Here is a 25,557-nt window from a genome sequence, read left to right as displayed (position 1 = left end):
TTAAAAAAGAAAAAACATTTTTTCCTTTATATTTAACTTTAAAGACTGTATGTCAGACAGACATTGCTTTTCTAACCTGCTCTTCAAAAATCACCAACGTGAGGGGAAAATAATTATTTTACAGCATTTAGGGTAAAAAAATAATTTTTCAGTTTTTTCATTCAAATGGGTTTTTTTTTTTTTATTCAATAGCGGAATAGAACAACAACAGTATCCAACCTGTTAGGCGTGCGGTGTGTAGCGGGCATTTCCTGCAACCTCAGTGCATATGTGTCTGCTTAATGTGCATTTTAAAAAGAAAAAAACTTTTTCCTTCATATTTTACTGTGACTTACAGCGTTTAGACAGACACTGCATTAGACAGACAGATCTGTTATTCAACAAGCACCAATTTAGGGGACAATTATTTTTCAGTTTTTCATTCATACATTACAGTGCGATACACCCATTGCATACTGTTGTATTGTGAATTGCAATAAAAAAAACATTTAGGGGCAAAAAAAGTTGATTGCGGCCCTGTCTGCATATGTTACAGTGAGATACACCCATTGCATACTGTTGTATTGCGCCTTGCAGTAAAAAAAAATTATTTAGGGGACAAAAGAGTTTATTGCGGCCCTGTCCGCATATGTTACAGTGAGATACACCCATTGCATACTGTTGTATTGCGCCTTGCAATAAAAACCCATTTCGGGGAAGATCCAAAATTCGATAAATATGAGGAGAAGGTCAAATAAGAGATGCGACCTGGGTCGTGGTGTTGCTGGTGGAGCTCCTGTTGCAAGGAGAGGACGTGGTCGATCTGTGCCAGCTACATGCACAGGTGAAACACCTTCCTCAGCTGCGAGTAGGCGACAGAACCTGCAGCAGTATTTGGCAGGGCCTAATGTGCCTCTACAAATGTTGAGGCCAGAGCAAGTACAGGCGATAGTAGATTGGGTTGCTGACGGTGCCTCCAGTTCCTTCACATTGTCTCCCAGCCAGTCTTCTGCTGAAAGGTCAGAGTTGGCACCTGCAGCCCATGTCCATCAATCTGTCACTGCACCCCCTTGCAAATCAGCCAAACAGTCTGAGCCTCAATTCATGCAGCAATCTCTTCTTCTTTTTGATGACTCTGTTAGCATAGTTTCCCAGGGCCATCCACCTAGCCCTGCCCCAAAAGTGGAAGAGATTGAGTACACCGATGCCCAACCACTTATGTTTCCAGATGAATACATGGGAGGACCATCGTAGCACGTTTTGGATGATGACGAAAACACAGGTGCCAACTGCTGCGAAATTCCGAATTGTGGAGACCGACAAGGGTTGCAGGGGTGAAGACTGGGTGTAAGACGATGTGGAGGACGATGAGGTCCTCGACCCCACATGGAATCAACATCATGCAGGTGACCTGAGTAGTTTGGAGGAAGAGACGGTAGTCGCACAGAGCCACCAGCACAGCAGAAGAGGGAGCAGGGTGCAAAAGCAGAGCGGCCGTGCCCTAGACACTACGCCTGCTACTGTCCAACGCAGCAAGGGACTGAGCACACCAAAGCCAGTTCACAGGAGTTCCCTAGCGTGGCAGTTGTTCAGACAATGTGATGATGACAGGACACGAGTGGTTTGCACGCTGTGCCATCAGAGCCTGAAGCGAGGCATAAACCTTCTCAACCTGAGCACAACCTGCATGACCAGGCATCTAAATGCAACCTGCACAACCAAGTGGGTGACAAAATCAGGTGTGCACTGCGCAACGCCATCTGTGGCACGGTTCACCTAACTACGGATACGTGGACCAGTAAGCTCGGTCAGGGATGTTATATCTCCCTAACAGCACACTGGGTAAATGCAGTGGCGGCTGGGCCTGAGGCGGATAGCAGTTTGTCACATGTCCTTCCACCACCGAGGATTGCAGGGCGCTTCAGTTTGCCTCCTGTTCCTAACTCCTCCTACTCCACTTCCTCATCCTCTACCGCCTCCTCTTCTGGTCAGGGTAACACCTTCACCACCAACTTCAGCACAGTCAGGGGTAAACGGCAGCAGGCAGTTTTAAAACTTGCCTGTTTGGCAAGTGGAGTTGTGGAGGGGCATTGAACTGCAGACCGATGAGTGATTGCTGTCAGTGAGCCTCAAGCCCGGCCTGGTGGTGTGCGATAACAGGCGAAATCTCATAGCAGCTCTGGGCCTAGCCGGTTTGACACACATCCCTTGCTTGGCGCATGTGCTGAATTTGGTGGTGCAGAGGTTCCTTAGAAATTACCCCGATATGTCATAGCTGCTGCACAAAATGCGGGCCGTCTGTGCGCACTTTCGGCGTTCTCACCCTGCTGCTGCTTGCCTGCCAGCGCTGAAGCGTAACTGCGGCCTTTCCGCTCGTCGCCTCATATGTGACATGCCCACAAGGTGGAACTCCCCCTTGCACATGCTGGCCAGAGCAGAAACAGGCCATAGTGGAGTTTCAGCTGCAGCATGCACACGTGAGTCGCTCTGTGGAACAGCACCACTTCACCACCAATAACTGGGCCACCATGCGAGACCAGTGTGCCTTGTTGCGCTGTTTCGAGTATTCCACCAACATGGCCAGTGCCGATGACGCCGTTCTCAGCTTAACTATCCCACTTCTATGACTTCTTGAAAAAACACTTCAGGCGATGATGGAAGAGGATGTGGCACATGTGGAGGAGGAGGAGGATGAAGAGGTAACATTTCCAAGGCTTTCAGGGCAGTCATTCGCAAGTGGCTCCGAGGGTGGGTTCCTGCACACACAAACGCCAGGGACACAATTGTCCAGCAGGGGCACAGTTTTGGAGGATGACGAGGATGAGGAGATGGAAGAGGATATGGAACCATGTTCACAGCAGGGTGGCACCCAGGCCAGCTCATGGCCATCACTGGTGCGTGGCTGGGGGGATACGGAGGACACAGAGGATACACCTCCCACAGAGGACAGCTTTTCTTTGCCTCTGGACAGCCTGGCACACACGAGCGATTACATGCTGCAGTGTCTCCACAATGACCGCCGAGTTTCCCATATAGTAACTTGAGCTGATTACTGGGTGGCCACCCTGCTGGATCCCCGTTACAAGGACAACGTTCCGTTCTTAATTCCCTCACTGGAGTGTGATCGGAAAAGATGTGCGAGTACAAGCGCAAGCTGGTAGACGCGCTGCTGGTGGCATTCCCACCTGACAGCTGGGGGCTCAGTGGAAGCACAAGGCCAAGGCAGGGGAGGAGGAGGAAGAGGTCGTCAACGCTGCCAGTGCACCGCCAGCACCATAGAAAGCAGGGTTAGCATGGCCGAAATGTGGAAAAGCTTTGTCAGCACGCCACAACAAGCAGCTGTACCAGCAGCTGATATGGAACGTCTTAGCAGGAGGCAGCATTTCACTAACATGATGGAGCAGTATGTGTGCACACGCCTAGACGTACTGAATGATGGGTCTGCCCCCTTCAACTTCTGGGTGCCCAAGTTGGCCTTTCCCTTTACGCCTTGGAGGTGCTGGCCTGCCCTGCAGCCAGTGTATTATCTGAACGGGTATTTCAGATAGTCATGTGACGTGACGTAACGCGTAGGAGGAGCCCAAACAACCGGAAGTGATGTGACGGACGGATAGATTTCCCCCTAACGCTGTTCAAGCCGATTTTATGCTGATACCAAGAAAGATAAATGTAAGTGTAATACCTTCTTTGCGGAATAAACTGTTTATACTACTGCACCATGATGGCCCTCTTTATTTAATGAGCCCCTGAGGTCGTGGTAACAATTAAGGAACCCGCGATAGAAGGAGTCCCTATTAGGGAGTCCTAGAGGTATATCAAGGATCGGGTATACACACAGAGTCCCCTAGGAAGGTCCTGGGAGCCATAAGGAACCAGACTAGAGGAAAAGGCATATAAACACCGGCGGTTTATATCTTTATTTGAGGTGAGAATTTAGAGCACCTAGAAGTGACACCTGGTGGAGGAAATCAGTCACAACACATTATCTGCACGGAAGCACTTTATGGATTATATATATTGATGGACATTTTTTGATTATTTAAGTTTTTTTTTTTAATTACATTTTTGTGGCAATAGTTGATTTTATTTTAATTTTCGAAAATATTAGAAGCACCAAGCACTTTCAGATATTGTTTTTTATCACGTTTTAAATAAGTCAATCACGATTTGCATTGAAGCACCTTCACATTTATTGGGAATTATGAAATTGGTTTAGATAAAGGAATATCCCATCTAATAATTACGACACCAATATTTTATTTTTATTTTTTTTTATTTTTTTCCAAACGTTTTATTGAATAATAAAAATACAATACAGCAAAAATGACAACCATATGCAAGTAAATATACATATACAGTATATATCAAAACAATTGAGTTCCCCACCCACAGTTGCAGACATAAAAAGGCCAAAAAGACCCAGGACCAACGTAAGGCGTCGCAAGCTCAAAGCTATGCGCAACGGTCCAGGAGCATCTGTCAAATCTGGCATAGAATGTGTAACCTGTAATGATATACCAAACCCCGAGAGGGGAAGGTTCAGATCCAGAATCCCCATATCCAACAATGTGAGGGGGTACAGAAAACCAGTAACAAACCCGTACAGCTTAGGAACACAAAAGAAAAGGAGAACCACTGTGAGGCACTCTAAGCCAAAAGGGTCATGACCTTGCACATGAGCGCGCTCCGGGCCCAACCGGCCCAGGCACAGCAACGGTAGGGAGGGGGGAATCAAAAAGAGGGAGAAAATAAAAGAAAGAACAAAAAATGGTCATCAGGAAGGGCTGAGGAAAGGTGCGAGCCGCGTGGACCAGCCAGACAGGTCAGAGCACCTAAAGGAGGTCGGGGGCAGGGAGGAAGAAGGAGGGAGGCAGGGCAGGGAGGGGGAAGGGGAAGGCGGGGAAAGGAAGGGGGAGACAGGAGAAAGAGAGGAGAGAAAAAAAAAAAAAAGGGGGGGGGAGCTAATGCCAATTCGTATGTAATGATAGCCAACAATAATAGAAACATTGGGAAAGAGGGTGTCGATTCGGAAAACCAATGTACCATCTAAGTAGCCCCAAAATATGATACCAAACCAAGGTGTATCACCAAAAAAATAACCAAAGAAATAAGCGTAGCTTAAGCGTTAAGTGTAGCAAATTCCGGTGTGGTTGTGAAGTGAGCCCAGCATGCCCATTTCTTGTGATGTTTAGTGGGGGTGTCATTGGCAACATGGATGAGCTCCTCCATCTCCGCGATAACAGCAATTCTACGCAGCCACTGTTTAATCGTAGGTGCCTGCATTGAATTCCACAGAACAGGAACGCATTGGCGCGCCGCGTTGATCATCTGGACAGTAAGCGATTTTGTGTAGGAAGCATGTGAGGAGGGGGAGTGGTGCAGTAGGAATTGAGCCGGTGAGAAGTCCAGATCATCCGTAGTCACCTGTTTGATGATTCGGTGGACCTCCGCCCAAAAGGCCGTCAATCGAGGGCAAGACCACAGAATATGGAGGAGAGAGCCAGTGTCCGCCAGACACCTCCAGCAAGTGGAGGGTATGGAAGGTGTAATCTTGTGAAGGAGCGTCGGGGTGCGGTACCACCGGGAAACAATTTTATAACCGTTTTCTTGGGTCGTAACGTTCCGCGAACATTTATGGTTTTTCAAGAAGATCTGCTCCCATTCGTCTTCAGAGAACGAACAGGCCAGTTCCCTCTCCCAGGCAGCACAGCGGGTCCGAACAAGCTGACCCGTGTCCTCAAACAGGAGAGAGTGCGTGACAGAGATAAGCCTACGGAGGGGGCCTTCCTGCTGACAGAGCCCGTCAAACGTGGTCGGGGAATCCCGACAGGGGAACTTTCTAATGAATGTTCGCACATAGTGGGCCAGCAAAAGATAGGACCAAGGTGGAACAAGGGGTTTCTTTGCTTTCTGAGCAATAGAAGAGGCCGAAAAGACCTCCTCTCCGTCGCTGACATGGTGAATGCGCAGTCGTGCCTGCGGCCAGTGGTCAAGTAAGTAATGTTGGTGCATGCCGGGGGGAAAGTCAGGATTGAGTTTGAGCGGGGTCATCGGACCCTGAGCCCTCGAAACACCATGCGTTTTGCATGTTGTGCGGAAAGATAGGAGAGTAGGGCCAATCAAAGGGTGAAGCCGAAGAGAGGGTGGCAAGTGAGTGGGACTCAACCACGGGGACGTAGCCAAATCAAGTGTAGTGAAGCCACCTTCCAGGGACACCCAGTCCTTATACGGCTCATGAACGTTCCAATCAATGATTCTAGATAAGTGACACGCCATGTGATAATTCCGAGCGTCAGGAAGACCAATACCTCCCTTGTGTTTGGGCAAGCAGAGGAGGTTGTAATGTATACGGGGATGTTTATTATTCCATAAGAACGCGGACACAAGACGTTTATAGTCCCCAAAGAAGGACCGCGGAATTGCCACGGGAACTGTTTGGAGAACATATAGCAGCCTGGGTAGAGCATTCATTTTTAAGACCGCAGCTCGCCCAAACCAAGATAGAGGCAAACGAGTCCAAGCGAGGAGATCCTGTTTAATTCTGGAGAGAATCGGGGGAAAGTTCCGAAGGAACAAATTACGCAGATCAGCCGGAATCTGTATGCCCAAATATGTCAAGGAGTCTTGCTTCCAAACAAAGCGGAAGTTGGTCTTGCACATTTGCACCTCTTGGGGGGATAGGGAGACATTCAGTGCAAAAGATTTGGCAAAATTGATTTTCATGTTAGACAAAGAGGAAAATTGACGAAACTCCCGCATGACCGAAGGCAGAGTAGTAACAGGTTCAGTCAAAAACAGCAAGAGATCGTCTGCGTAAGCGGCCACCTTGTATTCCTTGGAAGCAGACTTGACCCCGCGAATAGATGGATTACTTCTAATACTGTTCAAGAAAGGTTCCAATGTCATAACGAAAAGTAGGGGGGACAAAGGGCACCCCTGTCTAGTTCCATTGCGGACAGGGAAGGCATTTGACAGGGTGTCGTTTACCCGGACCCGGGCACTCGGATTAGCATAGAGAGACATAAGGAAGCACAACATGCGCGGGCCCAACCCCCAAGCGCGAAGGGCAGCCTCCATATAGTCCCACGACACCCTGTCAAACGCCTTCTCGGCATCCAGGGAAAGGAGGAACCCCCTCTGCCGAGACATTGAAAGGACGTGGTGAAGGTTAATAGCTTTAATGGTGTTATCCCTGGCCTCCCGGCCAGGGATAAAGCCAACTTGATCAAGATGTATCCCTTTAGAGAGGAGAGGAAGCAACCTGTTAGCCATGATTCGAGCAAAGATTTTTATATCCACGTTCAACAACGAAATCGGTCTATAATTGGACGGAGCGGTCGAGTCCTTCCCCTCCTTCGGGATAACAACTATGTGCGCTTCAAGCATACATGGGGACAGGGGCTGATCAGCCGAAAGAGAATTAAACGCCGCCAGAAATGGGGTGGATAGAACATCGGCAAAAGATTTATAGTAAGCCGCAGACAGGCCATCCGGGCCCGGACTCCTGTTTGGCTTAAGCTGCTTGAGTGCCGACGTCCATTCAAGAAGGGTGATGGGGGTGTCAAGAGAAGCCCTGGAATCCGACGAAATCCCCTGAGTCAGATTCCTGGAGAGGAAGTCGTCGAGAGCACGCACTCTCGATTCAGGGGTAGAGGAGGGAGATTTCTCACGTGGTAAGTTATATAGCTGACAATAGAACCTCTCAAATGCGCCAGCTATATCCCTATTGTTAGAGATACGCGAGCCAGAATCCGAGCGAAGGTGGTGGACGACCGTTTTGGCTTTCCGGGCATGCAAGGCTCTCGCAAGGAGGCGGCCACTCTTATTGCCATGCTCATAAAAAAGCTTCTGGGAAAGCAAAAAGCTCCTGCGTGTCCTCCTGTCTAACTCCAACTGAAGCTTTTCTCTAGTGTCCATGAGAGTGTCATGCGTGGCCTGAGCCAGCGTCTTCTTGTGAGCCCTCTCCAGGGCAGAGATTTGAGACAAGTACTCAGAGATGGTCGCCTCCCTCTGCTTCCGCAGCGCAGAGGCTAGCGCCAAGAGTTTACCTCGGACCACACACTTGTGTGCAGCCCACTGAGTGACCAGAGACGTATCGGGAGTCGAATTACAGCGAAAGTAATCCACTAGGCAGGAGCGGATTTCGGACAGTCGGGTAGGGTCCGTCAGCAGGGAGGCGTCCAGCCTCCAGATTCTGTCCCGTGGGACAGAGATAGGCAGAGACAGTGTCATCGTAATCGGGTTATGATCGGAGATAATAGAGGGTTCAATTGTAGCATCCACAAGATAAATCAAATCCTTTTGGGATAGAAAGATATAATCTATCCTGGAATACTTCCGGTGCAGCGGGGAGAAAAAAGTAAAATCTTTATCACGTGCATGCATAGTGCGCCAAGAATCGTGCAGGGACAATTCCTGAAGGCCCAATTTAATTTGTTTCAGAGCCTTGTAGGGAAGGCAAGAGGAACCCGTGGAAGTGTCCAACAGAGGGTCCAAAGGGACATTGAAATCACCCCCAAAAATGAGAGTGCCCTTCTGGAAGGGAATCAGTTCAGCAACCACAGCACGGAAAAAAGAAACTTGGGAGCAATTCGGACTATAAACATTCACCAGAGTGAGAGGCTGGTCACGAATAGATCCAGTCAGAAAGAGGTAGCGACCCAAGGGGTCCGCTAAAGAGGCCGACATGGTGAAAGGAACAGACTTGGCAATCAGAATCGAAACCCCCTTAGTCTTAGAGTCAGCCGACGTAGCATGAAAAACGGTAGGATAATACTTGTTGTGGCAGCGGGGAATAGCATCAGAGCGAAAGTGCGTCTCCTGAAGAAAGACCACGTCCGCTCTGAGTCTGCGCATGTGCGTCAGAACCGTTGACCGCTTCTGTGGGGTGTTAAGACCCTTAGCGTTAAAGGAAACTATTTTCAGTGTTTGGGCGTCGGGGCCCAACGAAGGGGCACGTGGCATGTTAGCAACTGGCAGGAGCCAAAACCCTAGGGAAGAAGAAAAAAAAAAAGAGGGGGGTGGGGGAGAAGAGAGTGGAAAGAGAAAGGGCTAAGAGGTAAGGGAGGGGGACAAGCAGGGAGGGGGGGGAGCAGATAGGGGACAAAAACCGAGGGTGTAAGTAGACCTGCTACCTTACCCAACTAGTGAAGGGAGGGGAGAAAAAATATCGGATCAAGTTCGGGAGAGGTAAATCACCTCAGCCGTTGGCGAGTGTGGAAGGTAGAGTATCCAAAAATGGGAGTCAGCACCAGGCACCTGGAAGGCCCTGAAAGCTGAAAAAAGAGCCCTATAAACGCAAGGAAACCAGGGGAGCAGTTCTGGCATACAAGCCTAAATACAGGGGCATACAGCCCAGTCCCATAAGGAAAGGGCGAGGGGGCAGCCCGAAATATAGGAGTACAGAGGTAGAGAACACAGCAAAATATGCAACAGTCTGGACAAATTTGGCCAAAACAAAAAACAACATAACCCAACCCAAAGTAACCGTGAGCCGTGTATCAGTGTCTAGACAAAAGGGGATGGGGGAAGGGAAGGAGAAACCCATGGAGTACCTAATGTCACCCTAAAACAAGGGAGAGAGAAGCCTGTGCCCCAACCTTAAAGCATAACACCTGTAGAGATAAGACCATTAGTGTGCATGAAAATCACAACATCACAAAATTGTTTCCCACCAAGGAGCCAGTAAGGCACTTCCACAGAGCTAGTCTGCACTCAGGCAATTCCCAGGCGGTGGAAACATCAACACCGCCAAGGGAACGGCAGGAGGACAGAGGGTTAAGAGACATAGTGGAACATGAAAAGATAACAACAGAATAGGCCCAGTTCGAGACCCCCAGACTCCCCCCTCCCCACCAACATCCCCCACCCCACCCCCCCAACCCCACCAGAAGATCTCGATCACCACAAAACAGTGCCACCCAAAAGACTGTCAAATAGGGGTCATACACCGAGGGAGCCAGCCGGCATGGCAATGCAAGACACAGCCCGCAGCCCTCAGTGCACGACACCGCAATGACAGTGAAAAAGCAAATCCTTCCGGAGCAAACATGACCAGCATCACACCCAGGGAAAGTCAGCGATATCAGCAGCCAGTATCATCCGAGAGGGCCGCTGTATGAGCAGAGGCATGCTGAAAGATGTGGTGCTAGTGGCCCAGGGCGAAACTCCAAGTCCAAAAAAGCAGGAGGCTGCGGGGCAAGCAAAGTCAGAAGGCAAGTACAAATCCCAGGAGGTGACTGCATAGGGTATCGTGCAAAACAGTATATACCTAATCCCTCTAAGCACAGCACAGGGAACGGTGACAGAGTCTGGCAGAGGAGGGGGGGGGGGAGGGCCATCGCCACAGTACCGACATGTAACGTCTGTCGAAGATAAAGCAGGGCGGGGGGGGGGAGGACGAACGCCCCAGGGAGCAGTGAGTCCATGGAAGAGACCAACAGGGGTACAGCTCAGCATAGCGTTCAGGAGGGGGGGGGGATTAAGTGGACGGGGGGCCCCGTCGATCAAAGCGGCTTCTCAGTGTCCAGGCTATGTAAAGGGCAGTCACAGTGCGTAGGTGATAGAAACATACATTAGGCAGCCAGGCTACGGCCGGAGAAACGTAGGAGAATCCAGGGCAACGGACACAGGGGACATCAGGTACTCACACCAAGACGCCGCACAGATCACGGCGTGTATCGTGCTCGGCGGTGGTCAGGGGAAGCCATCGGACTGCCATTGCGGGGTGGGCCAGCTCCCTCAGCCGGAGGAGAGGAAGGCGGGTGAGCTCTGCGTCTGCCGATGCCGAAGTGGAAGTTGCCTGCAGGATGCACTCCCTCCATCGGAGCATCACGGTGAAGTGGCGAGAGACGAAATTCACTGTACCAATCCGGTAAGTGGACGTAGGGGATGTCCAGCGTGGAGCAAAAGTGTTCCAGGTCCTCCGGGACCCGAAGCAGAGCGGTGCGACCCTGAGAGGTGGCCGAGAGCCCGAAGGGAAACTTTCAGCGGTAGACGATGGCTCTACAGCGGAGCTCCTCCAGCAGGGGGCGCAGTTCTCTCCGTCGCTGCAAAGTGATGTTAGAGAGGTCTTGGAACATCTTAATTTCGGCGCCATTATATGTAAGATGTTGCCGGACTCTGGCATTCCTTAGAACGTCTTCCTTCACCTGGAAGTTCGCCAGGCAGCAGACCACGTCTCTAGGTGGATCATTGTCCCTGCCCCGAGGGCGTAAGGCACGGTGGATCCGCTCCAGGACGACTGGCGTTTCAGGGGGTCTCCCCAGCAGATCGTTGCATATGGCCGCCACAGCTTGTGGAAGGTTCTGGTGTTCTACACTCTCCGGGACACCCCGAACCCGCAAGTTCTTTCGCCGACCCATATTATCCAGGTCCTCCACGTGGCGATTCAAATCCCGCAAGAGTACTGCGTGGGATTCCGTGACCTGCTGAACATGACACAGTGAGGCATCATGGCGGACAGTTGTAGATTCCACCTCATCCACACGCATGGCCATGGCCTGAAAGTCACTCCGGAGGTCCGCAATGGCCGCAGAGAAGGTGGCTTTAATGTCCATTTTGATATCCGTGGCCACCATCTGCAGGTCAGCAAACGACAGGGAAGCCACTGGTCTGGGAGCGCTCGCTTCAGGCGGTGAGGCATCAACACTCGGGGGGGCCCTACTCGGCGAGCGGGAACGAGGTAGGCTGGAGGGAGAGGTAGTAGGCCGCTGAGGATCCCTGTTCTGGGTGCGGAAGATTTCGGGTATATTCCGGCTGGGCTGGGACTCCGGTTCCCGCGAGGACCGGGATCGGGTAGCCGAAGAGCTCCGTGACGTACTCCCCATGGTTAGGTAGCGGGTAAGGGGTGATTTCGGGCAGCAAAGAGAAAAGATCGGGCCGTGAGGTGCAGGAGCTCGGAGCTAAGCAGCCATCTTGGATCGGGACCAAGCCACACCCCTTTTTATTTTAAATTCATCCTTGAAGCGCACCATCACCCCCCTCTTGATTGTTTGCAGACTGGTTTATAGTGTCAGTATCGTGGTGCAGCATTAACCACTTTACCACCGGAGGATTTTGCTGTCTTCCGTCCAGGCCACTTTTTGCGATTCGGCGCTGTGCGACTTCAACTGACAATTGCGCGGTCGTGCGACGCCGTACCCAAACAAAATTTACGTCCTTTTTTCCCACAAACAGAGCTTTCTTTTGGTGGTATTTGATCACCTGTGCGATTTTTACTTTTTGCGCTATAAACAAAAAAAGAGCGTTTATTTTGAAAAAATAACAATATTTTTAACATTTTTTTATATGAAATTCCCCCCAAAAAAGATGTAAAAACCAATTTTTTAAAAAATTTTTGGCCAATTTGTTTTATGCTACATATGTTTGGTAAAAAAAATCGCAATAAGCGTATTTTGATTGGTTTGCGCAAAAGTTATTGCGTTTACTAACAAAGGGAAAGATTTCTGTCATTTTTGGTGTTTTTTTTTTAACGCGTAATGGCGGCGATCTGCGATTTTTTTTGCGGGACTGCGACATTGCGGCGGACAGATCGGACCCTTGACTGACATTTTTGACACTTTTGGGGGTACCAGTGACATTACTGCAGTAATCAGTGCTATAAATATGCACTGTTACTGTAAAAATGACACTGGCAGGGAAGGGGTTAATTTTATTGGAGAGGGAGGGGTTAATGTATGCCTGGTGCTTACTGACGTGTAGGGGGGGAGGTGACTGTGTGAGTCATGGACAGATCGGATGTCCAGCTATGCTGAACAGTCCGATCTGTCACTCCCTGTCACTATGGAGATCCGCCCGCTGTGTTTACACACAGCGGGCGGATCTCCAGACTCGATCCCCGACGATCGGGTAAGAGCAGCGGCGATCGCCGCTGCTCCTCCCCTGGCCCGTCTCCCGCTGTGAATGAAAACAGCGGGAGCGAGCCTCCGGCGGCGCGCAAGCGCCGCCCAGAAGGGGGAGTGTCCAATCATGTTAATACTACGTGACTGGACGATAACGAACCACTCTGCCGCAGTAGTATTACTGTGAGCGGTTGTAGAGTGGTTAAGGAGTGATTTTAATTTCCCAGGATAGCACAGGAACCATTTCTATCTATCTATCTATCTATCTATCTATCTATCTATCTATCTATCTATCTATCTATCTATCTATCTATCTATCTATCTATCTATCTATCTATCTATCTATCTATCTATCTATCTATCTATCTATCTATCTATCTATCTATCTATCTATCTATCTATCTATCTATCTATCTATCTATCTCCGGCTGAGAGCTATAGTGGGTGGGTCAGGCACTCCTGTTGACGTTAGCCGGGAGGAGAGAGAGCCGAGGAGTCACGTGAGCAACAGGAGGCGCTCTGAGAAAGGGATGATCAGCATTTTTTTAATATAGAAACAGGCACTGGGACACAAAGCGTTATATAACAGAGGGGATGGCATGATCATAGTATAGATATGAGAACAGCATGAGGGGGGGGGGATTGTGGAGTCGACAGAGCTGACAGGCAGGGAGGGGGAAGGAGGACACAGAAGACACAGGAGAACAGAGAGGAGAGCTGCGGATGACGGCAGCACGTAAATTCACTACGGTGTCAGAGCCCAGCAGCCATGATAAACCCTGGTCAGTTTGCAGGGGGGGTCTGCATTGGTGAACACCTTATAGCTATAAAAAGGAAAGCTAAGAAAAAAAAAGGAGAGAAGGAAAATCCACGTGTTCTTCATTTTAAAACTAAGCATGGAGGGACCACTGAGGGCTTTAAGGTGAAAGGGTTTTTTGCCTTGAAAATTTCTCAACGCAGGGGCAATTTTGATCGTGTTCTACAACAACATAAAAAAAGGTGGATTTACAAATTGGGTTGTCTTTTTCCAATGGGCCTGAACACCGGACTTAACTTTGGGGTCTTCTTGGATGATCAAGTGAATTTAGTGCCACTCTGACTATCATAGTGATTAGTTGCACTCTATTCATTTTAATTTTGTTTATTATCATCCTTTTGATAGGTCTGCTTAGTGGGTGTATCACTTTTTTTTTCCTATCTATGAGCCTGATTGCACAACTCTGTATGCTAAGCTCAATGGGAGTGTATGGACTTGATTATGATGCACGTTTTCACCTGAGCATCGATATGCAGTGCCTATAAATTGTATCTGTCCAGAACCCTCTACTGTTCCTGAGGAAGCTTGCGTATACTCAGGAAGCAAAATGTGTAGTTGACAGTACACCCCGAGGAGGATTCTGGACTCTTGACCTTCCCCACACCTCTTCTTTGAGATCTTTCATTATCCGACATCCATCTGCACATATTCAGGCCAGCTCTACCTGTATGGTCTCATTCCAGTGTACACCTATAATGGCTCACAGAGCTGACTTTACTGCTTGTTTGCTGCTTTATTAAATCAGCTGATCTTATCTCATCAGAGCCGGAGGTGCAGCTCTGATCAGCCGGGCTCTGAAGTGCAATTGTGATCGGAGTGGATGTGTAAGAGACATTCAGCTGGACTCAAACAGGCGTTGGTACGCATGCCCAGGCACATTACTGGATATACAGGAAGAAATGTGCGTGTGCGCATGCGCGTACGCAACCGCACGTACACAAACACACGCATGCATTTGACGCCAAACACCCTATTTAAGCTGAGTAGTGAGAGGAGCACATTGCTGAGTGGTCTTTAAGCTTGTTCCTGTTTACCTGTGCCCTGACCTGCTTCTGGATTACCCGTACTGACCTGGCTTACCCTTGACTCTCCTTTGGATTCCTGCCTGCCTACCTGTGATTGACCTTGCTCTTGTTTTTATGCCTTTGTACCTCGCTGCCAGACTGTGTACCGACTTCTGCTTGTATCCTGACACTGCTTCCGTCTCACGTTCCTCTACCCGCGCTGCCAGACTGACAACTCCTTGGCTTGTGTTCCTGCTTCGCTCCTGCCTTCTCATCCAGCATCACAGAGTTCCAGTTCCAGGTGCTCATCCGGTGATCCACAGCCATCAGTCTCCTGTCAAGGCACCATCTGCTATATCGGCCCTTGTGCCACTCTGTGCCCTACACCGCCTGTCATCTCTACCAAGGGTGTAGGACAGGAGGTGCAAGAGAAGCCCCCTCTACAGCTCGATCTCCACCAGGTACGTGTTAGTACCACTCAGCAAGATGTCAGAGACTGAGAGAGGGGCTTCACCTCTAGAGACATTATGTCAGTAACTTGCCTCGCTTACCCAAGCAGTCAAATCCCTGCAAGAGGGCTACTTCCAGCTAAAGGGTCGCATCCAATCCATGGACTCCACCTCAGCAACCCCTGCACCTGGGCCCTCCTTGCCTGAATGGGCTCTATCCGCACCTGCAGTGGTTATGCCACCACCGGAACCTCGGGTACCTGCTCCGGAACGATTTTCGGGTGACCGGCACAAGTTCCGGGCTTTCAGGAACTCTTATGAGCGATACTTTGCCCTGCAACCACGGACTTTCTCACTTGAATCCACCAAGGTGGGGTTTGGGATCTCTCTGCTTCTCGGGGAACAACAATCCTGGGCCAATCGTCTCCTGGAACAAAATAATGCAGTCCTCAACACAATCACATAATTCTTCGAAGCAATGGCGCAGCTTTATGACAATCCCCAGCGATCTGTTACAGCTGAAGCAACCCTACATGCACTACAGCAAGGCCACCGCCCTGCCGAAGACTATGTCGCAGAATTCCGTAGGTGGGCCTCCGATACAGGCTGGAATGATGCAGCCTTACGGCATCAATTCCGTCTTGCGCCTATCGGAGGGCATTAAAGACGAACTTGCCAGAGAGGGTACGCCTGGTTCCCTTGACTACCTCGTTGGTCTCGCTATCCAGCTTGATTGCAGGCTCAGGGAGAGGAGAGCAGAAAGAGTCGTTAGTGCCAGATCTACCTGGATGTTGCCACAAGTCCCGTCGCCTCCGGCATTTCCTCCATCTACCACTTCCCCCGCAGCCTCCGGGGTGAAACCCATGCAACTGGGGCTCTTACGCTTCCCACTGACCACTGAGGAGAGATTACGAATACACCGGAATAACTTATGCCTCTATTGTGGGAAAGCAGGACATTACCTTCAGAACTGCCCTGTTAGGCCTAGTAAGTCTCAGTCTACTCTCTCTTCTTACCTTGCTAACTGTTCTAGGAGAGACTGATCCACTTACATTACTCCACCTCTCTCACTACAGATTCTCGGAAAGAACATGCAAGTCCCAGTCATCATTGACCCTGGCGCTTGCAGCTGCTTCATGGACAGTGACTTTGCCCAGCATCATCAAATTCCCCTGCAAGAAAAGACCCGCCAGCTATCTATCCATCTAGCTGACGGATCCCATCTTAAGTCTGGGCCTATAACCTAAGTAACCTGCCCACTACTGGCTATATCTAATAATGGCCACTGAGAATACTTATGTCTGGAGTCTCTGGACATTATCCCATCTCCTCTGTTCCCTGTTATTCTGGGCATCCCGTGGTTACAAGCACACAATCCTCAGATAAACTGGAGATCAGGAGAAGTTGTATTCCCATCTACCTATTGCCAACAATACTGCTTCCAGCCCGTCGTGTGAAACCTGTATCCCTTCTGGGTCTACAACCTGATCTCTCTGTGTCACAGCTTGTGCCTTCTGTATATCATGAGTTCTTGGAAGTCTTCGATAAAAAGAAAGCAGACATCTTGCCACCCCACCGTCATTATGACTGCCCAATCAAACTTTTACCAGGTGCTGAGATACCTTTTGGGTGTATCTTCCCTCTTTCTGAACTGGAACTTGAAGCACTATGCATCTACATTGATGAGAGTGGTATCTTCTTTGTAGAGAAGAAAGATCATTCTCTACGCCCCTGTGTCGATTATCGGGATTTAAACAAAATCACTATCAAAAACAGATATCCTTTGCCTTTAGTTCCCAATTTTTTTCAATGTTTCAGGGCAGCCACAGTATTCATGAAACTTGACTTATGAGGAGCATACAATCTAGTACGGATCCGCAAAGGCGACGAATGGAAGACCGCCTTTCTCACAAGATTCGGTCACTTTGAGTACCTTGTCATGCCCTTTGGATTGTGCAATGCTCCAGCCACCTTTCAGCATTTTATAAATAATATTTTCAGAGACTTTCTTGATCTGTTCATGATTGTTTACCTGGACAACATTCTTATCTTTTCAGGATCCATCGAATTGCACCGTGAACATGTCAAAAAGGTCCTCGGCCGCCTAAAAGACCATGGATTGTACGCAAAGGCCGAGAAATGTGAATATGAAAGAGAAACAATCCAATTCTTGGGACTTGTCATTTCTACCTCTGGGGTCTCCATGGATCCCCAGAAGGTTAAATCTATCCTCAAATGGCCCACTCCCACAGACAGGAAGAGCACGCAAAGAGTCATTGGATTTGCCAACTTTTACCGCAAGTTTTTAAAGAATTTCTCTACCATTATCCTTCCAGTCACCCAGCTAACAAAGCAAAGTACTCGTTTTCGATGGACACCAGCAGCACAAGCTGCGTTTGACCAGTTAAAAACCCTATTCACCACAGCACCCATTCTACAACATCCAAATCCTGCATTACCATATGTTCTTGAAGTGGATGCCTCAGAAAATGCCATAGGTGCCATCCTGTCACAGCGTCAAGGCACAAAGTCCCTTCTTCATCCTGTTGCCTTCTTTTCCAGGAAACTCAGCTCGGCAGAAAAGAACTATGACATGGGGGACCAGAAACTGCTGGCTATAAAGATGGCCCTAGAGGAATGGCGCTACCTGTTAGAAGGGGCAACTAATCCTATCCTGATCTTTACCGATCATAAAAATTTGGAGTACCTCAGGACTGCCAAACGACTAAAACCACGTCAAGCCAGGTGGGCACTGTTCTTTTCCCGCCTCACATTTCACATTACCTACAGACCAGGTTCCAAGAATGGCAAGCCCGATGTGCTATCCCGCATGTACCCAGAGGATAGAGAATGTCGCCAAGTAGACACAATCCTGCCGGCCCAAAGCTTCCTACTTCTGCAAGCAGATCTGATTACTCAGCTAAAGCAGGCATCCATAAGGGATATTCTACCACCAGGTATGTGTCTTCAAGAACAAGAGGGACTGTCTACGTTCAAACTCCTTGGTGTCATGATCATCCCTTGGCAGGGCACTTTGGGATATCCAAGATGATCAATCTTGTACAACGCTCCTTTTGGTGGCCTGGTCTGAGGTCCGACTGCCGGGATTATGTCAGAACCTGTAGAATCTGCATCTGGACCAAGAACGACAAGACCAAATCTTGGGGTCTACTAAGGCCCTTGCCCATTCCCAAGAGGCCTTGGTAGATGATCAGCATGGATTTTATTGTCGAGTTCCATCCTTCCGAAGGATTCACTGCCATCTTTGTGGTTGTCGATAGATTAACCAAGATGGTCCATTTCATCCCTATGTCGGGAACCCCCTCAGCAATGGAAATTGCCCATACCTCCATCAAAGAAGTGGTTCGGCTTCAAGGGGTACCCAGCAGCATTACCTCAGATCGGGGGTACAATTTACCTTCAGGTTCTGGAGGGACCTCTGCAGAATATTGAAAATTGAAACTTGCTTTTCCTCAGCCTATCATCCACAAACGAATGGAACAATATCTCTGGTGTTTTTCATCTTTTTCACAGGATGACTGGGCATCGCTTCTACCCCTGGTGGAATTTGCATATAATGACGCAGTTCATTCGGCCACAGGACAAGCCCCGTTTTTTGCAAACTATGGATACTTCCCAGCCTTTTTACCTGACGGGATGCCCGATTCCTTGGTTCCTGCAGTCCAGGAAAGAGCAAAATTCCTTCAAACAAACAACAGAGTGTTGCAAGATGCCATTTCCAAAGTGCAGCAAGATAATAAAACGTTTTTTGACAGAAAGAGAAGAGGAGACCTAAACCTCAAACAAGGAGCTACCCACCACTAATCTAAAGCTGTCATGCCCATCCAAGAAACTAGGACCTAGATATATTAGTCCATTGTCTATAAAGACAAATCAACCCAGTAGCTTATGAACTTTTACTTCCGGAAACATACAAGATTCACCCTGTATTTCATGCATCCTTGCTAAAGCCTACAAGATTAAACCCATTCCCTGATCGTGAGTCGGATCCACCACCACCTGCAATAATCAATGGCAATGAGGAATACGAAGTTGAGACAATTGTGGATTGTAGGAAGAGAAGTGGTACTGTCCAGTACTTGATTAAATGGAGGGGCTATGGCCCAGAGGAAAATTCATGGGAACCAGAAACTAGCCTTCATGCTAAAAGGCTAATACAAGCTTTTTTCCAGTCCCGAGAAGATGTTGCAGATGGGCATCCAGAGGTTGCCCATTGGGGGGGGGGGCAATGTAAGAGAAGTTCAGCTGGACCCAAACAGGCATTGGTGCGCATGCCCAGGCACATTACTGGGTATACTGGAAGAAATGTGCGTGTGCGCATGCGCGTACACGAACGCGCACATGCATTTGGCGCCAAACAGCCTATTTAAGCTGAGCAGTGACAGGAGCACATTGCTGAGTGGCCTTTAGCTTGTTCCTGTTTACCTGTGCCCTGACCTGCTTCTGGATTACCCTTACTGACCCGGCTTATCCTTGACTCTCCTTTGGATTCCTGCCTGCCTACCTGTAACCCCGGCCTTAGATTGACCTTGCTCCTGTTTTTATGCCTTTGTACCTCGCTGCCAGACTGTGTACCGACTTCAGCTTGTATCCTGACACTGGTTCCGTCTCACGTTCCTGTACCCGCGCTGCCAGGCTGTTGACAACTCCTTGGCTTGTGTTCCGGCTTCGCTCCTGCCTTCTCATCCAGCATTACAGAGTTCCAGTTCCAGGTGCTCATCCGGTGATCCACAGCCATCAGTCTCCTGTCAAGGCACCACCTGCTATACCGGCCCTCGTGCCACTCTGTGCCCTACACCACCTGTCATCTTTACCAGGGGTGTTGGACAGGAGGTGCAAGAGAAGCCTCCTCTACAGCTCGATCTCCACCAGGTACGTGATAGGATGGATGATTTTGTTACTTGTTTGTATCATCTGCTGCCTTATTAAATGAGTTTATTTTATCCATCTGAGTCAGAGGTGTAGCCTTGGCTAGTTGGACTTTGAAGTACAATTATGACCGAAGTGATTGGACAGTGTGAGCGCCAGCAGTGAGTATCATTAGTGCCTCCCCGTGCCCCACATTTGGAGAACTGAATCTGGGGAGTTTGCCTTGTCTCTCTGCCTAACTATGCTCCTGTTCTAAAAGATCGATTGATTGCTCTAACTGCTTTTTCCACTACTAATGCTGTCAGCCACTTTAGCATCTACAAGAGATTGATTGATTGCTCCAACTGCTTTTCCCCTATTGATGCTGCCAGCCACTTTACTTTAAAGCGGAGTTCCAGCCATTTCACTCACCTGTCCAACGGTCCAGCGATGCGGCCGCCCGAAGCCTCGATCCTCTCCCTTGGCGCCAGCATCACTGCTGTGGGCACCCGGCTGTGACAGTTTGCGGCTTCACAGCCGGGTACCCACTGCGCATGCGCGAGTCGCGCTGCGCGCCGTGATTGGCCGGCAATCTTCTGGGACCTCTGACATGTCCCAGAAGATTGCAGGGAGGGAGGGGGAGAGGAGAACTTCCGCTCAGGGCGCCGCGGCGCTCCGAGCGGAAGTGGGAGCGGGTACCTGTCAAAACTAGGTACCCGCTCCCCCCCAAAAAATGACATGCCAAATGTGGCATGTCAGGGGGTTCGGACCACCTAAAGCGGAAGTTCCACTTTTGGGTGGAACTCCGCTTTAAGTGCCATACCTTTTTGGATATCTGCCTTATATTTATTCACCTTGTGAGGACTATTTGTCTGTGCAGCGCTGATGCTCTCTTTACTGGATCTCTTTTAATTGAACTGGGTCTCCGTTTATCTGATCTCATTTGGGACCTCACCATCACTGATCCTTAATGAGGAATGCTCTATTTTATACATTGTATTTTTGAGCATGAGGATGTTGGAATAATAATGCACCGATTGGTTTACTCCCCTGTGGTTTTTGTCAGAGAATCCTCGATCATTACCCTCATAATCCCTTGTGGAGTAGTTGATACCTTGCACAGCAACTTGGGAGTATATCATATATGTTAGTGCATTTCTACTGGTCTTGAGCTCGGATTGTTTTTAACTATTGCTACAATTTAATGTGTTGTTATTTATGCTGTGTTTAGTGGAGGTGATGCCTTTATTACTTCATTGATGTGTTTCACTTCAGTAAATCTTTTCAATCAATAAAGTTTTTTACTAGTTACATTACGTGGATCTTATTTATACTCTTCTGCATGGTACTTTCATGTGTTTGTTTTTGCCTTGTATTCTAATTGGTATTTTGATGAGATAATGCTCTAGGATGCTTTTTCTTTATGCTACCATTGCCCCTTATATATCTAGTGGTTAATTCCACTAGATTGTATATATATATATATATATATATATATATATATATATATATATATATATTCATAGAGTGTGCATTGTATCTGTGCAATATTTCGGCCTTTTTCTGTGAAATAAGACACTCTGATTTTGATTTCTGGATTAAAAGCTGCCTATTGTATCCTTGTATAACTATGGTCCCCTCCATAACTATTTTTTGGTAACCAAAGTTACCAATACTTTATTAATACCAAAAATACTCTTTAAATGTGAACCTGCTTAAAACTTTCAACTAACTAATAATAATGTAACATGTCAATTAATTAATATATAATGTGTAATCAATAGTTATTTTGTCTACTATTTGTGTCACTACAACTTGAAATGTAATTGTTTCCTATTAACTGAGTATATATGCACAGCGATCTATTACAACGCAGCAGTACCATCGTTTGACACGTGGTTTTGAGGAAAGCTGGATATCTTGGATTGATACACAAGCGCTGGTTGACCACTCTTAAATGTGGGTGATATTATTCTGGTAAGCCTCCCTCTGTTGCACACCGAGGTGCTGTGTGGCTTATCATTAAGAAGTTTGGTTGTGTTTGATATCCACATCTGTTATTTCCTTTATAATCAAAGGATTACTGTATTCACAGTTCTTGGCTTCACATTTGGATTTCTTTGTTTATTTCTATATGCAATTATTTCATGATTTTCCCATTGTATCTATGAATATGGTATAGTACCTGTAGCAGTTATTGTTGTAGTTATTATAACTCCCCAGAGCAGTCAAACATCCCAGACAGATGGCATAGGAAAAGAAGATCTGGGTACCTGCATCCACCCACACCTGTTGTCAAAAAGAAACAAAGACAAAAAGAAACAATTGCTGAAAATGAATATGTAAAGATATAAAAATGAAGACTAAACACACAAATTGCATTTGCCTGTTCAATGGCTTTTGTAATCAGCATTCAACAGCATAAAAGCTAAGTACATTTTGACCTACTTAAGAAACAAAAACACAACCTCGCTAAACCTGAAGGACCATTCCTTTTTTCATGAACATGTTCTTCTTCAAATTTTAGGGATTGTACAAATCTATGATAACATTTTTTTTTTTTATAGGTCATGTGTGTCAGGCTTTATTAATTTAGAAATTAAATGTTGAATAAAGCAGTTTAAAAATACCATTATTTATTATTATGTGATCCAAAATAGCAAAATAGTATATTAAATCGACCTGCCAGATGATGCTAAAAATCATTGTTCATGAGATTATGTATAATAAAATGGGAAGTATATAGACAAATTTTTTTACCTAAAAAAATATTTTGTTTAAATATAGAGTTAAACAAGATGAAGTTAAATGAAATAATTGCTATTATTATTGATGAGACTTGGGCAGAAAAATTGTTGCAACTGTCAAGCATACGTAAAGCACAAATTGCACAGCAATAAAGATGAATAACAACTTTGTTTTCTTCTGTGGGTTACAGTTAGGTTAAAAATCCTGACAGCACCTTACAAAGTCACTGGTAGTATACTTCCTATAGCCTGCAATGTGTAATTTCCTCTTTCTTTGCTTTTAATTCAGCCACTTAGGCCAGCCATAGACGGAGGGGCAGAGAGAGAAGAGATAGAAGAGAGAGAGAGAGGAGAGAGAGAGAAAAGAGAGAGGAGAGAGAGGAAAGAGAGAGAGAAAGAAGAGAGAGGAGAGAGTGGAAAGAGAGAGAGAGAGAAAGGAGAGTGAGTGAGTGAGAGAGAGAGAGAGAGAGAGAGATTTTTTTCCTGCAATCCGTTATTTGGAAAAACGCTTTAAAACAAAAATGTTTATGGACGCCACTAAACACAGCATGTAAAAGTGGAAAAACAGATATTTTTTAATGTCGTTTACTAGCTGTCAAGTTTCAGTGTTCAGAAGAGGTCTTCAAACGTCCAGTGTACATAGGGCCTTTTACTGTAAAAATCAATACAAGATATCTATACACACAAATTTCAGGCACCGCCTAAAACTACTCCTAGAGGTTCCATACTTCCAACTTAGGGCATTTTTACACCGCTTAAATAACACATTTTTATTTTATTTTAAGAACACCATGTTAAATGCATGAAATTTGTTAGGAGCCAGCTCAGAATTGTTTTAGTTTTAAATTAATCTCAACTGTAAATAGTAAATAGGTCTATCTTGATCCCACAGAGTATCCAGATGTTTTTATCTTTTTATCTATCTATCTATCTATCTATCTATCTATCTATCTATCTATCTATCTATCTATCTATCTATCTATCTATCTATCTATCTATCTATCTATCTATCTATCTATCTATCTATCTATCTATCTATCTATCTATCTATCTATCTATCTATCTATCTATCTATCTATCTATCTATCTATCTTGTTATTTATTTAGTAAGAGATCACATACACTTAAGCCCCGTGCACACGATCAGATTATCGAACGATCTGTCGTCCATTTTTTGTGACATGCTAGTCTGATGTGGAAAGTGAAGAGGTTATTTTCATACGAATTTTCCCATACGACAAAATTCTACTTCAGAAGTAATGTCATGTGCTGGATTGTTTTGTATGTGTTCTTTCGTCTCTGAGCATGCCTAGTCTTGCTCTTAAGATTTTTTTCCATCGAAATCTGTACTAATGAGACAAAAATCGGACGTTGTTTTGACGGACGACAAAAATTATATAGCCTGCACATCAGGTTTTTGTCGGCCGAAAAGTTGGAATCGGCTGTCGAAAGCACCATACTAACAATCCGAAGATCGGCAGATCGGTCGTCGGACAAAATTTCCCATCAGATTTTTTTATCGTGTGTACGGGCCTTCAGTCAAAATTTCCTTGCCAAGTGTAAATTCCCTAAAAAATAAACATTCTTTACTTTTTTGATAAATCAACCCCATTAAGTGTCTTTATCAGAGTATTTACATATCATTTCAGTATTTAAAGGTAAAGATACTACTGCTAATTGTTCCATCATTTTTAAATTATGATTCCATACTGTCAAAGCAGATTTGTTAATTCTGACTAGCTCCAAATCCTTAAACAGTTTTTTTTTTTTTTTTTATCTATGCATGTAATGGAAAAATTGTGTTTCTTGTGTGGAGACCAATGCCAGTCCACATCAGTGTGCATGTACATGGGTTTTACATTTTCTTGTTGAAAGAGAAAGTCTTTTTAGGCTGGACATACAAACATAGATTTCTTCCATTAGACCTGCAGGCTGCACAAAAGAAATCTAACAGATTCCTCCATTAATGCTAAACACTGCAAATGAAGAAATCTCCCCTGGCAGGAGATGTAAGTAAACCCTTGGACAGAGGAATTGCCATGGACATAGTATATTTTGATTTCGCAAAAGTGTTTGACACAGTCACCCACACACGGCTAACGTGTAAGGTAAAGTCTACAGGCTTGGAAAGAACAGTTTGTAAATGGATAGAAAATTGGCTAAAAGATAGAATTCAGAGAGTAGTGGTTAATTATTCTTACTCTGAATGGTCTAAGGTTATCAGTGGTGTACCCCAAGGTCCAGTATTGGGACCCTTACGATTTAAGATCTTTATAAATGATATAGGATCTGGGATAAAAAGTACCATTTCAGTCTTTGTAGATGACACTAAGCTATGCAGTGGCATAAGGATGTCTCTAACTTCCAAACCGACCTCAGTGCAGAGTTTCAATAGGCAACTATGTGGCAAATGAGGTTTAATGTTGATAAATGTAAAGTTATGCACTTAGGGGCTAAGAATATGCATGCATCATACATACTGGGGGGAGTACACCTGGGGGAATCCATTGTGGAGAAGAATCTGGGTGTTCTGGTAGAGCATAAGCTTAATAATAGCATGCAATGCTAAGTTGCAGTTTCCAAAGCAAGCAAAGTCCTTTCTTGTATTAAGACAGGCATTGACTGCAGAGAGAGAAATATAATATTGCCCCTGTACAAATCATTAGTAAGACCTCATCTGGAATATGCAGTTCAGTTTTGGGCACCAGTTCTCAAAAAGGATATCGGGGGACTGGAGAGAGTGCAGAGAGGGTCAACCAAACTGATAAGATGCATGGAGTAGTTTAGCTATGAGGAAAGATTAGAGGAACTGAATTTATTCTCTCTTGAGAAGAGGAGATCAAGGGGGCA

The 25,557-nt window shown here is 46.7% G+C and overlaps 1 protein-coding gene across 1 annotated transcript in view; it reads right to left on the bottom strand.

Annotated features, from left to right (window-relative positions):
* SLC6A11 (solute carrier family 6 member 11) overlaps window positions 1-25,557 on the bottom strand; it is a 423,717-nt gene that overhangs the window by 81,108 nt on the left and 317,052 nt on the right. Inside the window, exon 8 of the mRNA XM_082265786.1 lies at window positions 22,146-22,249. Within this exon, the coding sequence (XP_082121912.1) occupies window positions 22,146-22,249 (104 nt within the window). The remainder of the gene's footprint in view (window positions 1-22,145; window positions 22,250-25,557) is intronic.

This window comes from Pelophylax lessonae (genome assembly GCF_965119305.1).
Source record: "Pelophylax lessonae genome assembly, chromosome: 8".
NCBI lineage: Eukaryota > Metazoa > Chordata > Amphibia > Anura > Ranidae > Pelophylax > Pelophylax lessonae.
Note: the sequence above shows the minus strand (reverse complement) of the source record. Positions and strands in the feature narration are given on the sequence as shown.